Genomic DNA, 19,184 nt, shown 5'->3' with positions numbered 1-19,184 from the left:
TTTATTTCAAGTTTTCTTAATATTCATATATGTACTTTTGCTTACCTAGCATACTGCAGATTGAGGAAAACTTCAATGTGTCATGTTATCAAATCATTGTTTGGGAAACCATTTCAGTTTATTATTATGGAAAATATAAACTATACATAAAAGAAGAGAGAATAATATAATGAGCTGCCATGTCTAATCATGCATCTTCAGCTTTATAGAATTTCATCCTTCTCTGTGTATTTATTTCTAAAATTAGATTTTATAAAAGCATAATAACAGTACCATTATCATAACCAAGAAAATTATCAGTAAGTTTTCAATGTTATTAAATATCTACTGTGTTCGTTTCCCTGATTATCTCATGAACATTTTTTATATTTTGTTTGAATCAGTATCCAAACAAGATTCATACGTTGCAGTTGGTTCATATGACTCTTAAATCTCTGTTTAAAAATTTCTGATTTTCCTTCTCACTCTTTGTTTTCCTCAAAAATAATTATTATTTTTTACAAAAACAGGTTGTCTTGTAGAATTGTATTATGTCCTAGATTTTGCTGATACATCCCCAAGAAGATCATTTACCATAGTCTTCTTAATTTCTAGTAAAATGATAATTAGATCTGGAGGTGTGGTCTGATTCAGTTTCATTTTTTTTTAGCAACAATACTTCATAGGCAGTGTTGTGTTTCTCCATCTGGAGGCATATAATGTCTGGTTGTTTCTCTTTTTGTAATGGACAGTTGATGTTCAATGCCTAGAGTCATCTTATCTTTAAAGTTGTAAAACTTACCAGGTGGCAGTATTCTAATTTTGAAAAAGATTAGAATGTAGATATTCTAATGTGAAGGTATAGATCCTTACTGTTATTCAGATTATTCCTTGTTAGAGACTGTTTTTCTCTCATTCCTTCTTTATTTATTAGCTGGAATACTTTTCTAAAGAGAAACTTTACTCTTCAGCAATTGGAAAGGCAGAATGAATTCTTGATTCTTTCTCTGTTAACAGATTCATTTAGTTTTTAATCTCCTTTTGCAGACAAATCCACGCAGCCCTATTTTAATTTGTTTAATGGTTGCTTTCAAACTATTTCTCAGATTTCTAATAGAGATCATTCTCTTCAGCTCCAGTATCTGAATCATTTGTTAAGGAAGCAGTTTCTCTGTGAATAATAAGTAAACTCTTTAAGTAAGCAGTTCTGTAAGTGATGCATTCTTGGATCTAGTCCTGTATTATCAGAAGCCCATGAAAGAGCGACCCCTTCTTTAGAAAGGGGAGACACTTAAATGTCTCTACTTTTATTGTGCTGAAAGAACCAATGGAAGGCTGTCAGCTGTAATAGCATTGTCCTGGTCAGTTGATTGCTAATCTTTTGTCTTGCCAGTTAATGCAGATTGTTTGGAATTTCTGACCTACCCCTTCCTCAAAAGAGGTTAGGGAAGAAGGATACTCAAAAACATAAAAAAAAAAAGGGGGGGGGAGGTGAGATTTAAGGAAAAGTTCTGTGTATCAAGGATAAATCAAGATACAGTTATTGGGCTTCCCTGGTGGCACAGTGGTTGAGAGTCCGCCTGCTGATGCAGGGGACACGGGTTCGTGCCCCGGTCCGGGAAGATCCCACATGCCGTGGAGCGGCTGGGCCCGTGAGCCATGGCTGCTGAGCCTGTGCATCCGGAGCCTGTGCTCCGCAACTGGAGAGGCCACAACAGTGAGAGGCCCGTGTATCACAAAAAAAAAAAAGAAGATAGTTATCTGGGATGGAGGTCGCTCTTATCTATAAATGTTATTTTAAAATCTAACTAGTTCTATTCTGAATTACCTGTATCTGTGCTTTAGTGGACACTTTGCTTAATTTCTTAATTGGCATTACTTTAGGAAATGTTTCAGTCTTAGCACAGTAATGAAAAAGTCATAATAAATAAATATTAGACCTTGGTCAGAATAAAGCCACACATTCCATTATCCACAGGGCTGTATAGGTCAGAAAATCTGGTCCTTGTCCTCAAGGCATCTAATGCAATGTCTTACCAGCAAAATGACTGGGGCTGTAACAGCAGGCGCACATGATGTATTAGTAACATGAAGGAAGACAGCAATAGCTTCATAGAGGAAGAGACTGGAGGATTGATTCTGGAAGTGATAGTATCAAGCCCTTGAGTGGGTGGTGACATTCTAGAAAGGCTGCAGAGTTAGAAATGTTGGAGGTGTGGGGAGCATCTGCAGGATAAAACAGGATGACCTGAGGATTAAGAGCATGAGCTCTGGACTCAAACTGCTTAATCCTAGTTAGTGCATGCTAGTAATGATTTAAAAAAAAATTATAACCATGATGAACATTTATTGATCACTTGCTAATAGATTAAGCATAAGCACTCTGCTAAGTTCTTAACATGTATACTTCATGTAACCTTCACAAAAGCCCTTAGGGCCCATTGTATTCATGAAGAAATTGATCCTTGTATCAGTAAATCACTCAAGACTACATAAAGATGGGATCAGGATTAGAACCCATAGCAGTTTGACTTCACAGCCAACACTCATTCACTAAGCTATACTCCTCTCCCTGGAATTAAAATGGAACAAAAGCAAAGTAAATGTTGAATAAAAAATAATGAGGAAAGGAGCATTCAGATTTGTAAAGATTTAACCCTATGGAAATGACTAAGAATAGGCAAAAACAACACCCCCATGTTATGCTTGGGTACTTAGATAAAGAGACATTGGGGAAGGGTTTCAAATAAAGGTAAATAGACGAATTTTACCACATTTGGGACAATAGTAGGCTCTAAGAGAATTACAGGCATTGTTGAATTTGAACAGATGACTTTTAAGCATATGTAAAGTAGATAGACTTTCCATATACTTGAAGAGTGGTATAGTAGTTCACTGTCTTTGGATCTGTGGATTACTGTATGATGTAAAATATCTTAGGTTTAAGGAAAACAGGGGATACTTCTTGGAATTGGTAGATCATTTTGACTGGAGTAGATCTTAATGTCATAAAATTTAATGTTTTATGAAGGTGTTGACACTGTGATTTCTTATACTGCTGAGAATATCATACTTTTTTTTTTTTTTTTTTTAACGGTATGCGGGCCTCTCACCGCTGCGGCATCTCCCGCCGCGGGGCACAGACTCCGGACGCGCAGGCTCAGTGGCCATGGCTCACGGGCCCAGCCGCTCCGCGGCACGCAGGATCCTCCCGGAACGGGGCACAAACCCGTGTCCCCTGCATTGGCAGGTGGACTCTCAACCACTGCGCCACCAGAGAAGCCCTATCATACATTTTGTAGAGTGCTATTTTAATTTCCAGATCTTTCCAACTCATTTGCATTGGATACTAAAACCAAGTTTTCACTTTTGTTTAAGGTGGGAGACAAATTACCTGATGATTTTCTTCTCTTACAGGCGGAGGTTTGATCTACAGAATCCATCCCGAATGGATCGTAATGTTGAAATGTTTATGAACATTGAAAAAACATTGGTGCAGGTAACTCAAAGTTAGATTATTAAAATTTTTTTCCTTTAGTATACTTTCATTTCTAAGATTGGCTTTATTAGATTGCCAAAAGATCAAAGGAAGAAAAGTTTTCTGAAATCTATTATTTTTACGGGTTTTTGGGGATTAGAGCTACAAAGAATGACTAAAGCTTGTCATTTATAGAATATTTTTTCTTAAACTTTTGGTAAAATAATCTATGATATTTTTCTTTATTAATTTCATCTAATCCATTATTTGAATCTTTCATATTTAATATAAGTATTCTCTCATTCTACTAGTCCCTTGTGTATACAGTCATTTTCTTTGTTTTGTTTTGGATTTGTTTCATGGTTGTACCATAAATATAAATCTTATTTCCCCAACTAGATTATAACGTGGAGAAGAGAACACTTAATTTTCTTCTTTTCTTTCTTAGTGTTTTTATTGATAGGTAATTTTTAGTGATCACTGAATAACCTTCCTGGGGAGAGGCAGCTGGCAATTCTGCTAGGTATTATCATTAACTTAATGCCTGAAACTTGTCTCACAGACTATTAACTTGGAGAAATAACTGAGTGGTTTTTGTTTTTTGGTTGATTTTTGGTGATAGTTTGGGGAGTTAATATGCATGTTTTAATCATTGCTATTTATAAGATTAGAAATGGGGGAAAAGAGCTATAATCCACAGTTTTGATATTTTAAGTAACTTAGATGATGAGCCAAAATGGGCATCCCTCCCCACGTATTCTCCCCCAACCTCCACCTCCTAGGTTAGGTGAAAATGCTACATTAGACTTAGACTGTTAAGGTAAGTTCTTACTTACCTTAGACTGTTAAGTAAGACTACGAGGATTAATTTATCAGGATGGTACCTTAATGAAAAAGATAATGGATTTCTCTAGGTCACGAGTCTCAGCAGTGTTTTGTGCAGGTGTACCTAGCTGCAGAGAAGGGATCTGGGAATGGCATTAAGTGGCCTGCTGAACACCTAGGTTTTATATTGAAATAAGACTTGTACATTCTCTACCAAAGTACGTCTTCCTATTTTAAGCAGTATGGCTTTGAGTGCCAACTTTTGCCATTAGGGTAAATGCATAAATAATGTGACATTATTTCAAAACCAAAAGAATTTCAAAATCTGTTCTTTTATCCTCAGAGCAATTGTCTGACCAGACCCAACATCTACCTCATTCCAGACATTGATCTGAAGTTGGCTAATAAATTGAAAGATATAATCAAACGACATCAGGTAATATACACGATCACTTCAGAAGCATTGTGTAGTATAAAATTCTTGTGAATCTCAGCTATAATACCTTTTGATATCTGTACATATATGCATTAAGTGAAAGTTTTCTCTCTTTTTGTTCTTATAGTACCAAGTTTTCTTCTCTCTCCACTCACCTCCAGTTCTTAGCCTAGAATAGCATTTTCCCGCTACCATTATTGAGATATAATTGACATATAACACTGTGTAAATTTAAGGTGTAGAGTGTGATGATTTGATACATGTATGTATCCTAGAGTAGCATTTAATAAAGTCATTGGTATGGATTCATCATAGTCTTACTATGAAATATGTTTATGTAGAGTTAAAGAGACCAGCATACTGTGCATCACCATAAAGTCAAACAGAGTGAGAGCTGGTGACACAGTTGTTGGTAGGAGGAGATCAAATATTACCTCAAGTAAACCTGCCTCCCCCCATTATATGTATTGTATTTATATTTGTAGCTTTGAAAAACTGACTGGAAAATTCTGTTTTCCCCATAAGCTTACCTTGTCTTGGTTTACATGTACCAGTGCTATATCCTGTCATCTTCACCTCCTTTCTCTAACTTCATTTTAGGCGAAGACCTTGCATATTTATGCATGTGTAGGTCTGTGACTACGTATGTGGTTAAACTGTAAGCAAACTTTTGTCATGGTAAAGTAGCTGAGGATACTCAGAAGATAATTCTTTGAAATATCATTTTGAATGACAGTTTTACCAATTCTTAGAATTAGTTGAGAAGCCTCATGAAATATCTGTCTTTTTTCTGCTGCAAGAGAAATTGCTGGTTGAATTATGTTTTAGCATTTAGTAAAATATCTTCCAAGTTCTCAAAGCAAATATTTCTAATATTGGGTTGGCCAATAAGTTCATTCGGGTTTTTGGTAAGATGGTATGGAAAAACCCGAACGAACTTTTTGGCCAACCCAGTACTTCTTAAAATTGGAGCTTGAGTACAGTCTTTTTCCTACGTATAACATCTGTACCAAAGAGAAGGGTAATAGGATTGTGCCTTCAGTTCAAGCAGTCTGAAGTCTACTTCTTTTTTTTTTTTTTTACTAGCATATGACTTTGAACAAATCACTTAACCTTTTCTCTTTTAGACTATCTCTTTATTGGAGTGACTGTCAAGTATAGCTTAATTACAGGTGGAATGTTAGAGGGCATACGTGGAACAGGTTAACCAGCTGATTGTTGATTTCAAGCTGAAATTATATACTGTTATTGCTACCAAATCATCCTGGGAAAAGTTTATGTATTTTCCTACAATTTATACTGAACATTTATTGCTGTCATATTTCTTAAGAAATCTGACTTAGTGATTACTTTCTAGGGATAACCTCCAGTGAGATATAAAGATCTTCCCAGTTTCATAGAATGTTAGGGAAGAGATCCTAAAAGCTAATAATAATACCATTATTGAATACTGATGATCAGGTGTTTGCTCAAGCATTTAAAATGCATTAATAACTCCATTGATTGAGCACTTACAGTGTGCCTGTCACTGTTGTTAGCTCATTGTGTCTATTAACTTAGTCCTAACAAAATTCTTGTGAAATAGGTTTTATTGTTACCAGTCTATTTTACAGAAGACACTGAAGCACAAAAAAACTAGATACTTGCCCATGTCATGTTAAGTAGTATATGGTGGAGCTAAGGTGCAAACCCAGGCCTCTCTGATGGACTCCAGAGGCCAAAGTCCTCAACAGTGTGCTCTTCTGACTGTTGCCTCGCACATTAGATGTTGACATTCCCTTTTCAGCCTCTCCTCTGACTGTTAAAAGTGTGCTCAAACACTTCTAGTGATTAAAAATTCCTTTCCTTATTCGGTAGCTACTTCATCTTTATTTATTTATTTATTTTCTTAATCTTTAGATAGCCCTAAATATAAGAAGCTTAGAGTTTTCCTGCAGCTGAAAATAACATTATTATGTTTTTCTAATTGTCGTATTTAGTAAATATTCATTGTCAAAAACAAAAATTAGGTAATATGTTAATGTGCTACTTACACCTGATTTTAAGACTTCTCATCATTCTTCTGGTCTCTAGAATGAGCACTTTTGTGTCTGAATGACTTCCAAGTCATGTTCTAGACTGTATGTAGTATTATAGCTGTGGCCTAGCTAGAACTTGACTTTAGCATTCTAACATTGACTTAAAACAATGGACACATACATGCTAGAGTGAAGTCAAATGTCCATCCTGTATGTATGTAGCCCTAGGTTATGTCTCATGGCTATAAACTTGCATTGATTTACTTCAAGTAATATTGATAATTTGTGATGACTTTGGAGGAACTTTCAGAATTAGTTGGAGGTATTCAAATTACTGATAAGGTTAGCCAGAGAAAGAGAGAGAGATACAAAGAGAATTAGCTGGGGACTTCCCTGGCGGTCCAGTGGTTGAGACCTTGCCTTCTGTGCAGGGGGTATGGGTTCCATGACTGGTTCCAGGAGCTAAGATCCCACATGCCTCGCGGCCAAAAAACCAAAACAAAAAACAGAAGCAATATTGTAAAAAATTCAATAAAGATTTAAAAAAAAGGTCCACATCAAAAAAAGTCTTTAAAAAAAAAGCAACAAAGAAAATTAGCAAAGAGGTATTTATATTATTTTCCTATTCAACGATGTAAACTGTGTCTATGGATAATTTATTTTTGTTTTTTCTTGTTAATCACCATCTCTTTCCTTGACTAAAATAATGAAAATATTATAGTTTTAAAATACTGCTCTCAAAAAAATATAAAAAGTAGAATAATGCCTTTATAATTCTTAGGCAGTTTGCATCTGGCAAGACGTCTCATAGTTTGTTTGCCATATGTTTTATTTTTACATTACTTCTTCATTTGCTTTCCAGGGGACATTTACTGATGAGAAGTCAAAAGCTTCCCACCACATTTATCCATATCCTTCCTCACAAGAGGATGGTAAGTTAGTTTTTGGTTATGAACTGATAAACTGATACTTTACTAGATTTTAAATTATATTAGCAGAGGTTTAAATAATATAACCAGCTTTAAAAAAATAAGAGACTTTCAAATATTAAATAAATATCATAGATGATTTAAATTTGTAGTTTTTTATTTTTTTGCTGAGTTAGGCTTAGCAAACTAATTCTGTGATGTCCAGTTTTCTGATCATTAGACTTATTTCTTTGTTGGTAATCATTATCTGGGTGTTAAGTCTAGGCAAGCCTTATACATTATATGTTAACTATGTTTATGTTTGCCATATCTCTTGTGTTCTGAAAATTAAGAGAAATTGCAAGACAGAAGAACATCTCTTGGGAAGATTGGCTTACTGACTGTCTAAACAGGGCCCCTCAGCAATATTTTTTTAATTAATTAATTAATTAATATTTATTTTTTATTGGTCTCAGGCAACCAGCTCTTGGTTTCATTGAATTTCTCTAATGCTTTGCTCTTTTCTATTTGATCGATTGCCACTCTGATCTTTTATTTCCTTTCTGCTGCCTACTTTGGATTGAATTGTTGTTCGTTTTTTTTTTTTAATTAATTTATTTTTGGCTGTGTTGGGTCTTCGTTGCTGTACGTGGGCTTTCTCTAGTTGCGGGGAGGGAGAGCTACTCTTCGTTGAGGTGTGTGGGCTTCTCATTGCGGTGGCTACTCTTGTTGTGGAGCACAGGCTCTAGATGCGTGGGCTTCAGTAGTTGTGGCTCGTGGGCTCTAGAGCACAGGCTTAGCAGTTGTGATGCATGGGCTTAGTTGCTCCGTGGCATGTGGGATCTTCCCGGACCAGGGTTTGAGCCCATGTCCACTGCATTGGCAGGCAGATTCCTTATTTATTTATTTATTTTTTTCTGTATGCGGGCCTCTCACTTTTGTGGCCTCTCCCGTTGCGGAGCACAGGCTCCGGACGCGCAGGCCTAGCGGCCATGGCTCACAGGCCCAGCTGCTCCGCGGCATGTGGGATCTTCCCGGACCAGGACACGAACCCGCGTCCCCTGCATCGGCAGGCAGACTCTCAACCACTGCGCCACCAGGGAAAGCCGGGCAGGCGGATTCTTAACCACTGCGCCACTAGGGAAGCCCTCAGCAATATTTTAGTTTGGTGAATTTATAATGGTTCAGATCAGAATCTCCAACTGTGCTATCATAAAAGTTGATTTTGTCATTGGCCAGAGTTCATTAGATCTATGGAAACTGATTTGTGCTAACGGTTCTTTCAAGGGTTTGAAAGTTGGGAAACAAACTATGAATTAACTAACAAGGTTAATTAATTTAGATGGAGAAATAGATCTCTTATAGGGATCAAGTCTTCTTGTAAACACAGCATATCCGTGTAGGACATCTATATAAGAAGCCAAATAACATCAGATTTGAATGGCTAATTACCTGATGCTGAGTGTTTTTTCCTGACCAGTGCAGTTTTGCTAGAAGTCAGTAACAAAAAGATTACGAGATAATCCCTGATGCTTGAAAATTAAGAAATATATTGCCATATAATCCTTAGGTCAAAGAAGAAATTACAATAGAAATAGAATATCTTTGGAGCTGAATAATTATGAAGTGAATAATAAAGTGCGAGAACATTAAATTTTGTAGGATGCAGCTGAAGCTGTGCCCAGAGGGAAATTTATATCTTTAAACGCATATAGTAGGAAAAAAGAAAGACTGAAAAATCAATGGTCCATAAGAAATTTATCTCAATAAATTAGAAAACAACAGCAAGTTAAACCTAAAGGAAGAAGGAAATAAATAGTAAAGATAAGTGCAAAAGTTTATGGAGTAGAAAATATACAATAGCAAGGTGATCAGCAATCTCAGAAATGGTTCTTAGAAAAAACTAATAAGGCTGTTAAAGTCGTGCTGCAAATAAACGAGAAAAAGAGAAAGAATAATGTCAGGAATGGAAGGGGGACATCACTACAGATCCAACAGATATTACAAACAGTTGTAAGAGGTTAGGTTGGTTGGTTGCTTGCTTGCTTGCTTGTGTGTTTGGTGTCAAACCTAAGAAACTATTGGCTAATCCAGTGTCATAAAGTTTTATAACTGTCTTTTCTTCTAAGAGTTGTATAGTTTTATCTGTGACATTTAAGTCATTTCATCATCAGTTTTGATGCTGAAAGCTTGATTTTATTTGTAACAGTCATAATTTTAGCTCTATGATTATGATGCTTTTACAAAGTGTGAAACTTCACTCTGCCTTCAGTGTTTAATTGATGGTTTCTCAGATTTTATCCTGTTAGGTAATAGCAATCGGTTTCCACTAGATGGAGGTGGTGAATAGCTGTTTATGATAGCCTTCTGTTGCTGGCTGACTCTTTTTCACTAATAAGGCTGGTATAAAACATGTAGGTTGTGAACTTTTTGGAAAAAAAAATTGCCTTTTAACAAAAGATGTGAACTGTAATTGTTACATCTAGATACTTAATGATTCCTTATTCATGCTGGTTTTGTTTTTCTCCTTTGTTTAGTACAGCCTCGATTACTATATACTAATGCTTGCTTGGTATTGCTATCAGTAGTAGAGTTATTAGGAGATAGAATTTAAATTTTAATTTTAATACATTGGAAGTTATTTTTTAATGCAAAATGTGATTCTTCACACTATAGGATTTACCTTAGAATAACTGGCTGTCAGGTAAATGTTGACTCTCGATGAAGCTCTCTGTTGGGCTCCGTACAGGTACTGTTTTAGATAAGTGTGCGGATGATAACAATACCAGCCACAACACATTACAAACCATGTTGTAAAACCCTTGCAAATGCAGTATACCTTTTATGAAGATTAGTTAAGTTTAAAATAAAAGGTGACATTTAAAATATTAGTAATATTTTGAGTATGGCATGCTAGAAGGGGGTATAAATTAAGCAAAAGCATAGAGGCAATAAATTATGAAATTTGAGGAAAAGCAAATGGCAAAGTTTGGCTGTGTGTCTTAGATAGTGGGAAATAAGTGGGTAGGTGAGAGGACCTGTGTCTGGTTTAAAGAGGCTTGTTTTTATTTGGTGAATGAGGGAGAGGGTAGACAAATTTTGATGATTTTGGTGAAGAGAAGCTTGCAACTATGGCTGTAGTAGGAAAATTTTCCTGGGAGCTGATTTCTGGGATATCAGATACTTGGAGACTGGTTAGAGAACAGGACCCATTGGGAAGCTCTGAATTAAATTGCTGAGTGAGGGGGTACGTTAATCATTGGATGGGATAAATTCATATATCAGGAGAGTAAAGGAGATAGGTGGCAAACCAGGATGGTCCATATCTTAACAGTCAAGGGAAAATAAGGAAAGGAAAGCATTTCCGAACAAATGAGGTGGGCAGTGGAATTTTTCTACAAAGAAATCAAAGTGAAGCCTAAGACAGGGCATTTGGTCAGTCAGGAAATAATTTGGGAATGAAATTTCAGTAACTTGGAAATGAGAGCAAGTTGTAGAGTTGGTGGAATATCTCTGGTTTCCCAGGATTTATGGCAGAGAAAAGAAAGTGGAGGATGGCACCCACCAGACGGTTTGGGTTTTGTCTTTCAGTGGTGGCTTTACAGTGTATTTCTGGGCAGAGCAAAAGTAAATTGAAGCACATAGTTGAGTTGAGACCTGGTAGGGATAAAGGGCTTGGTTTAAGAACATAGGTTGAATTACTGGTTTTAGCAGAAGGAATATGTAGTTCCTCAGAGAAGAAAATAAATGAAGAGAATTCTTAAAAATTGACATACTGTTTAGAAGAGGAAAACAGACTAAATTTTGTTCAAAATAAATTATTTAGATGGACAGATAAGTCCCTTCGGTTTTCTTATCTGTTTGCAATTCTTTTTTCTTGTTCATCTGACTTGATAGTTTTAAATGGCCAGGTTTTAAAAATTTTTCCTTTATATTGGAGTATAGGTGATTAACAATGTTGTGTTAGTTTCAGGTATACAGAAAAGTGATTAAGTTATACATATACTTGTATCTTCAAATGGCCAGTGTTTGAGTTTGCTGTTTATTTCTTCTGATTGGCCAGGTCTGATGTTGAACCCCTCTAGAGAATTTTTCAGTTTTGTTATTATATTCTTCAACTCCAGAATTTCTGTTTGGTTCTTTTTTATAGTTTCAGTCTCTTTGTTGATGTTCTTAATATTGTTCATATATTGTTTTCCTAATTTTGTTTAGTTGTTTAACTGTGTTCTCTTGTAGTACCTTGAGCCTCTTTAAAACGGTTATTTTGAATTTGTCAGGTAATCCATAGATCTTTGTTTTTTTAGGGTTGGCTTTTGAGATTCATTTTATTCCTTGGATTGGGCCATTTTCCCTTTCTCTTTCTGTGTCTTGTTATTTTCTGCTGTGTTTATTTATATATTTGTTTGTTGGCTGCATTGGGTCTTCGTTGCAGTGCATGGGCTTCTCGTTGTGGTGGCTTCTCTTGTTGCGGAGCACGGCTGTAGGTGCACGAGCTTCAGTGTTTGTGGCACGCGGGCTCAGTAGTTGTGGCTCGAGGGCTCTAGAGCGCAGCCTCAATAGTTGTAGCACACGGGCTTAGCTACTCCATGGCATGTGGGATCTTCCCGGACCAGGGCTCGAACCCATGTTCCCTGCATTGGCAGGTGGATTCTTAACCACTGCACCACCATGGAAGTCCCTTCTGCTTTGTTTGTTTTGTGCGTTTGAAAAAACAGCCACATCTCCCAGTTTTTATGGTCTGGCTTTGTACAGGGGAAGACCTTAACCAGTCAGCTCAACTTGAGATCCTGGCATCCCTCAAACAGTTTCTGGGCTTGAGTATGTAATTTCTCAGTTAGAGAGGTTTGCTGGCTCCTCTTTCAGGATCTTATAATCTCTTGCTCTCTCTAGCGTCTGTCTGCTGTACCACAAGTTTGCTGTTGCTGCAGCAAGCCACTGAGTGAACCCTCTTTGATCTCTGGGGTGCCCAGGCTTCCAGAGTATGCTGGTTCCCCATCAGCACTCTGAGTTAGTTAAGACAGAAACCTGTCCCTTGGGCAGCCCACCTAAAAGCCAGAACACTGGATGTTTATTCCCTCTAATTTTTCCCTGCCAAGGAAGAAGTTGGGTTCCGTGTGCTTTCTCCTCATCACAGCAAGCTGAGCCAGCCATCTGTGGCACTGTGTTTCTCTGGTGCTACAGTAAACCTCTGAGCTCTTTTTTCTTCTCTGTGACCACCGCACATCCAAAATATGCCAATTCCATTAGTGTTCCAAGTCAGGTGAGACAAATTAGTCCCTTGGCAGCCCCCTGAAAAGTAGGAACGTTGAACACACATCCGTTCTTCTCTTCAGCCCAAGGGAGAAGCTGAGAGCTGAGCTTTTCCTCGTGATCCTTCTGAGCTCTGCTGGCTTGGGGGAATTGTAATTGTGGTTGATATGAAATGACTTTTCTTACTGTTTCAATGCAGCTGTTCTCGACTTTGAGCTTCCCTGGGGTAGTGCGACTTCTTAATTGGTTTCCGGGCTTTCTGGATAGCATATTGTTAAGTCGTCTCTGGTGGAACAAAGTCTGAGCCTTCCTGTTTGCCACTTTGGTGACATCACTTCCTGTGTGTTATTTCCTTTTATGGTCAAATAACATTCCATTGTATGAATATACTACCTTTTGTTTAGCCAATGGAAAGTTGATGGACATTTATTTATAATAATAATGACATTATGTTTATGTACAAGTTATTGTGTGGACTTATGTTTCCAATTCTCTTATGTTTATACCTAGACAATGAATTGCTGAGTCATACTGGCAACTCTATGTTAAACATTTTGAGATACTGCCAGCCTGTTTCCCAAAGTGGTTGTACCATTTTACAGTCCCATCAGCATTGTATGAAGATACCAATTTTGCTACATCCTCATCAACACTTTTTATTTCCTGGTTTTTAATATTAGCCTTTCTAGTGAGTGTCAGTATCTCTTTGTGATTTTGATTTGCATTTCTCTAATTGTTAATGAATTCCAAGTATCTTTGCATGTGCTTTTTGGACATTTGTATATCTTCTTTGGAGAAATGTCTATTCAGGTCCTTTGCCTATTTTTTGTTGGATTATTTGTCTTTTTATTGTTAGTTGCAAGAGCTGTTTATATATTCTGAGTTTGGACTAAATTTTACTTGTAAAATTGAGTTTTTTTATACTGATTCTGTGTAACTTATTGTCATTTCCGGGAATAGTGTGAATTCACATCTCTAACTTTTAGTTATTTCTGCTACTGGGAAAATTTTCAAAGACAGTCAATGTCACAATCTTTATAAAAGTCAGCTGTAGAAAGGATAGATATTCTTTTTTCTTTACCTCCTAAAGCTGCACAACCTTTGAGATAGATTTTGTATTCTATGTAAAAGACAGCTCTTACTAGAGAGTCTCAGTATATTTTATTTATACAGAGCGAGTTCTGAAAGGCCCACTGGCCTTTTCACTTTTTCCTTGGCCATCTTGGGATATCAGGTTAAGGAACAGGGCCTGATTTCTTTCAAGATAGTAAGGTGAGCAGTTGGATACTTAAAAAAGGGCATAGGCATGTGGCCTTCATGGCTTTAGCCAGTGAAGGTGGGGCTATTTCATGTTGAAATTGGCAATGAGAAGCCAATTTTACTTGGCTGATTTCACTTAGTTTTTCTATTTTGCTATTATGTGAGGTTCAAGGGGCTTACCTCATCATTTCCCTTTTAGTACTAGAAACAAGTTTTCTAAGCTAAATTTAGACTACCAAAGGAATCATCCCAAGTACTGAAATGGAGATGTGATTCAACTGTGATTAAATCAACAAGAATCATGTGATTATATAAATTTGCACCTATCTTTGGTAAGGAAACTTGAAATCAAAATATCTACATTATGTGATCATATTGTTTACACTCTTGTTGGGAGGACTATATTAACAGATAGGAAGTCATTAAAGAATAATAAAAATAGTATTACTGTTAAAACCTTTGATGTAGCACTATAAAGTGCTATAGGACACCAGAAAAAGTGGATCTGGAGGAAAAAGAATAGTTGGTAAAACTTTCATCAAGGAGATGAAGCATGACTTACACCTTGAACGATGTGTAGTAATTGCAGAGCTTCACAGAAAAAGGGAGGAGAGGTTCTGTATGGGAAATGAGGCAGTAAAGAATATAGTGATACTGATTTGGATGGATCTGGAGACAAATAGGCAGGTGGATGGGAGGGGAGAATATTTTAAATACTGAAGTAGACAGTTGGCTTTGTCAAGAGCGGTGGATAATAGGCCTAGAATCTAGTAAGTCTGAATACACAGCTGAAAAACTTCCCCTTAGTATGGCAGATAACATTCAATTAGGAGGAAGGATTTTGGGGAGGAGCTTACTAGCAAACCAAAAACTCTAGGTAAAAGTTAAGTCTAAGTAATAGTTTATGCATTTGTTTTGTTAGATTGACTAAAGTTTTTTCTTTTTCCCTTTCAGAAGAGTGGTTGAGACCTGTGATGAGAAAAGACAAGCAGGTGTTAGTGCATTGGGGGTTTTACCCAGACAGGTAATGTTGATATGTCCTTACATCTGGTATAAAGAGTTTTGTCAGTGCAAGCCAGAGTTATTTATATATAGTTTCGCTTTCTGAATAGCGACAATTGTGTTGATTTGTTTCAGTCATTGAACTCACTTCTTTTGAGTATTCTCTTACTGACTTCCTTATTTATTAAGTTATGGAGTTCAGTGAAGTCACAGGCTTTATTTATCTTAAACTGATATGTTTGCTGTGTTTGCCAAAACAGTCCTTCAGTATGGTATTAGACTGCTAATTTAGATTTGTTTCCTTTAAGAAATGAATTTTTCTTCTGGGTATTTTATGACTGGTTAGTTTTATTTTATTTATTTATTTTAAAATACCTATGCCATTCTATTATGGATGAAGTTATGTTATGTCTAAAATGAAGTATATATCATAACTCATACAGTGTTTCAGTATCTAAATATGCATAAAGAATATTATAAACAAGAACAAACGTCAGTGAGAATGGTGGTTATTGTTTAATGAAAATTATGCCTGCATAGGGGGCATTTAGGAATAAGGATAACCTTTCATGTACTTCATCTTCTTAAACCTATGGTAGAGCTGTTTAAGTGTTCATTTCACTATTTTCAAGTGGAGAGACTCTCGGTTGTGGGTTTTTCATGTCAGACCAGTCTTCTTTCATCTGTATCCACATCCACTTCTAGCCCTACCATATTTTTGGAAGCAAATCCCAAACATATCATTTCAATATTTCAATAATAAATATTTCAGTATGTATTTCTGAAAGATAAGGACTCATTAAAAAAAAATAAGCACAATACCACTGTCAAACCTAAAAAAATTAACAGAATTCCTTAATGTCAAATATCAAGTCATTGTTGTCATATGATATATTTGATTGATTGATAAGATTGGTATTTGTTGGAATTAGAATTTAAACACATCTTGTGATTAATTGATATGTTTCTTAAGTATTTTTCAGTTTATAGGTTCTCCCTGTGGGGAAGCCCACCCCGCCTTACAGTGTATTACTTAAGAAACCAGGTTGTTTGTCCTGCAGAGTTTACCACAGTGTGGAATTTTTTATGGCATCACTGTGGTGTATTTGAACATGTTTCTCCATTCTCTGGAGTTGATCAGAATCTATTTCAGTTTAGGGAAGGAACAAGACTTGCATAGGTGTGTGTTCTTCATCAGGAGACATATAATGTCTGGTTATGTGTTGTTTTGAAGTTAATCTATTTGACTTTATTTTACTTATAAATATATTTTTTGAGGAAGAAATATGTCTTTAGATATCTTCAAATTTTTAAGAATATATTCACAGTTTTCATACAAGTTGAGTTAATTAGAACCAAATCAAGTCAGCTTGCTTATCAACCTTTTTTGAACCATAATTGACCACTTTACATGAACTAACATTTTTTTTTAATTAGTAATATTTAAGTAAATACTTTCTAGAGAACATTTCTTATTTCGAGGCTTTAGGTATTCATGGCACTATTAAAACAAACTTTTCAGTATCATAGGAACTATTACAGGAACTCAGCTTGCCTTTGAAACACTTCGGTGGAAACTCAAATTTATGACAAACTACATAAAGTATAGGATTGAGATGAATTTTATAGTAACACGTTATAAGACATGTTAGCTTGTTTGCTAGCCTTTTGTTTATGTATCAAATAAACTATAATGGCTGGCTCATGTGCTGCCTTCTCAAGGGGCCTTGTTAGTTCACTTTCTTAACTATAGTTTGTGCCCTTACTTCTTATTGTAACATTTTCTTGTCAAGACTTAAAGAATATAAGGTTTTTAATTTTTTTTACTCACCATTGCAGTCTTTACCTGGAATAGTTAATTAATTGGCAAAGGAACTTTTTTTCTCCAACTCATGTTTAAATGTTCCTAGAAAACTTACCAGAGTGCTGTTAATAGGTCTGTTGAGCTGTACTTGTTCCAAATGCTTTTCAGCTGACTTCTGAGAAGTGGCTAAAGGAAGCCAATGCTTGTTACTATACTTATATTTCATTTAGATATCACTTAGCTTTATAATAATTTATTGGCCAGTATAGGAGCATTGATAAAATTTTAATTTGGTAGGTAATTTTATGCTTATTTCAAAATTGTGGAGTAGGGGGAGTGATTTATATCAGTGAGCTGGATTTCACTGATAAGAGAACCATTGAGCAAAGACATGTGAAGATAGGAGGGAGTGAGCTAGATGGATATCTGGGTAATGAGGAGCAAATGTAAAGGGCATGATGTGGCCACCATCTGATAGTCAAAGCGTACCACTAAAGCCCAGGTGGGTCGAATAAAACATGAGTGAGGGGAGAGTACTAGGAGATGAGGTCATAGGACCAGATCATGAAGCCTTGGCAAACCACTGTACGGATTTTGACTTTTAACTCTGAGTTCGGTGGGAGCTGGAAGGTTTTGAACAGTTGGACTTAGTTTTTTAAAGGATTGCTCTGGTTGCTATGTGAAAAATGGACTCCCAGGGCCTTTGGGTCAACATGGAAGTTATATAGATCCTAAACATATTTTGAAGGTGGAAGTGGTAGAAGTTGTTGATAGTTTGATTATAGGATGTAATTCAGAGTGAAGTCAAGGATATCTTGCAAGTATTTTGGCCAGAACAACTGGAAAAGTGGAATTGGCATTTCCTGAGAGGAGGATGATTGGCTAGATCATATTGTTTGAGTTGGGATGGCATTATATGTTGAATTTTGAGTGTATCAATATTGGGTTTGAAAGCTTTATTAGACATGTAATGAGAGATGTGGAATTGGCAGTTGAATTTATGAGTGCAGAATTCAGAGAATAGGGCAGGTATGAGATTTCAAGTCATCAGTATATGTTTGAAGGCATAGAACTGCATGAGATGATCATCAAGAGGATGAATAGGTCAGAGGATTGTTCCAAAAACTGAAACTTGGGGCCTTCCAGTGTTGAAGAGGTTTGGTAGGAGAGGAGAAACTGGCAGTGGAGACTGAAGAGAGAGGCTTGTGACTAGAAGGAATGCCAGATGATAGTACTGTCTTAGAGGACAAATAAGGGAAATGCTTTGAGGAGTGATCAACATGTTGAAATTCTGTGGACTGAGGCTTTTAAACTTTGGGTTTTACGACGTGAAGGTTACTGTAGACCTCTGCAGAAGAGATTTCTTGTCAGAGTGTTAGAGACAAAAGTATGTGATAATTTGTTATTACTGGATCCTAATAGCATTTTTAAAATGTATTTTTACCTCTTGATCAAAGTTTTTTCCGTGAATGAATTTGGGTTCTAATTTGTTTTTCCTTTTTTCATTTTCTTTACAGCTATGATACTTGGGTCCATAGTAATGATGTTGATGTGGAAATTGAAGATCCACCAATTCCAGAAAAGCCATGGAAGGTGAAAGATGCTTTTTAAAACAAAATTTATTCTTACATAACTTAATAGCCCTTCTTAGCTGTTCTCAACAGCAATGTTTTAAAGAGATACAGAACGATGATTCTTCCTTTCTTGTCATACTATTAAGAGATACCTATGGTCGAAGACCTCATTATCCAGGTCTTAGATCAGATATCTGCAGTGATGTTTGAGGAGACCCCAAAGGAAAGTTAGATTGTGGTTTGAGAAAGTTGAGAGTGTTAGGAGTGGAGTTGAACATCGTTGATGATGTCATTTAGGAAGGCTGGAAGCAGTGCCTTCGTGGCTTTTATTATGATACAGACTTCTCTTACGAATCATTTCTATTATAATGGTTTCAACTTTTAACGTGGAAATAATTTTGAAGGTGCAGGAATAATACAAAACAAAGTACTGTTTTATACTCTTATTCCAGATTCCCGTTGTTATTATCTTTAAAAAATATTTATATATTCATGTTTATTTGGTTGCACCAGGTCTTAGTTGTGGCTCGTGGGCTCCTTAGTTGCAGCACTCGGGGTCCTTAGTTGCAGCAGGTGGGCTCCTCAGTTGTGGCCTGTGGGCTCCTTAGTTGAGGCATGTGAGCTTCTTAGTTGTGGAATGCAAACTCTTA

At 36.4% G+C, this 19,184-nt stretch overlaps 1 protein-coding gene across 4 annotated transcripts in view; it reads left to right on the top strand.

Annotated features, from left to right (window-relative positions):
- SMARCC1 (SWI/SNF related BAF chromatin remodeling complex subunit C1) overlaps positions 1–19,184 on the top strand; it is a 180,310-nt gene that overhangs the window by 33,688 nt on the left and 127,438 nt on the right. For all 4 annotated transcript variants that reach the window (XM_060022372.1, XM_060022375.1, XM_060022374.1 and 1 more), the window contains 5 exons: positions 3,397–3,478; positions 4,626–4,718; positions 7,599–7,668; positions 15,109–15,178; positions 18,478–18,553. In XM_060022372.1, coding sequence (XP_059878355.1) covers positions 3,397–3,478; positions 4,626–4,718; positions 7,599–7,668; positions 15,109–15,178; positions 18,478–18,553 — 391 coding nt within the window. The remainder of the gene's footprint in view (positions 1–3,396; positions 3,479–4,625; positions 4,719–7,598; positions 7,669–15,108; positions 15,179–18,477; positions 18,554–19,184) is intronic.

This window comes from Delphinus delphis, chromosome 10, assembly GCF_949987515.2.
Source record: "Delphinus delphis chromosome 10, mDelDel1.2, whole genome shotgun sequence".
Lineage (NCBI taxonomy): Eukaryota > Metazoa > Chordata > Mammalia > Artiodactyla > Delphinidae > Delphinus > Delphinus delphis.
Note: the sequence above shows the minus strand (reverse complement) of the source record. Positions and strands in the feature narration are given on the sequence as shown.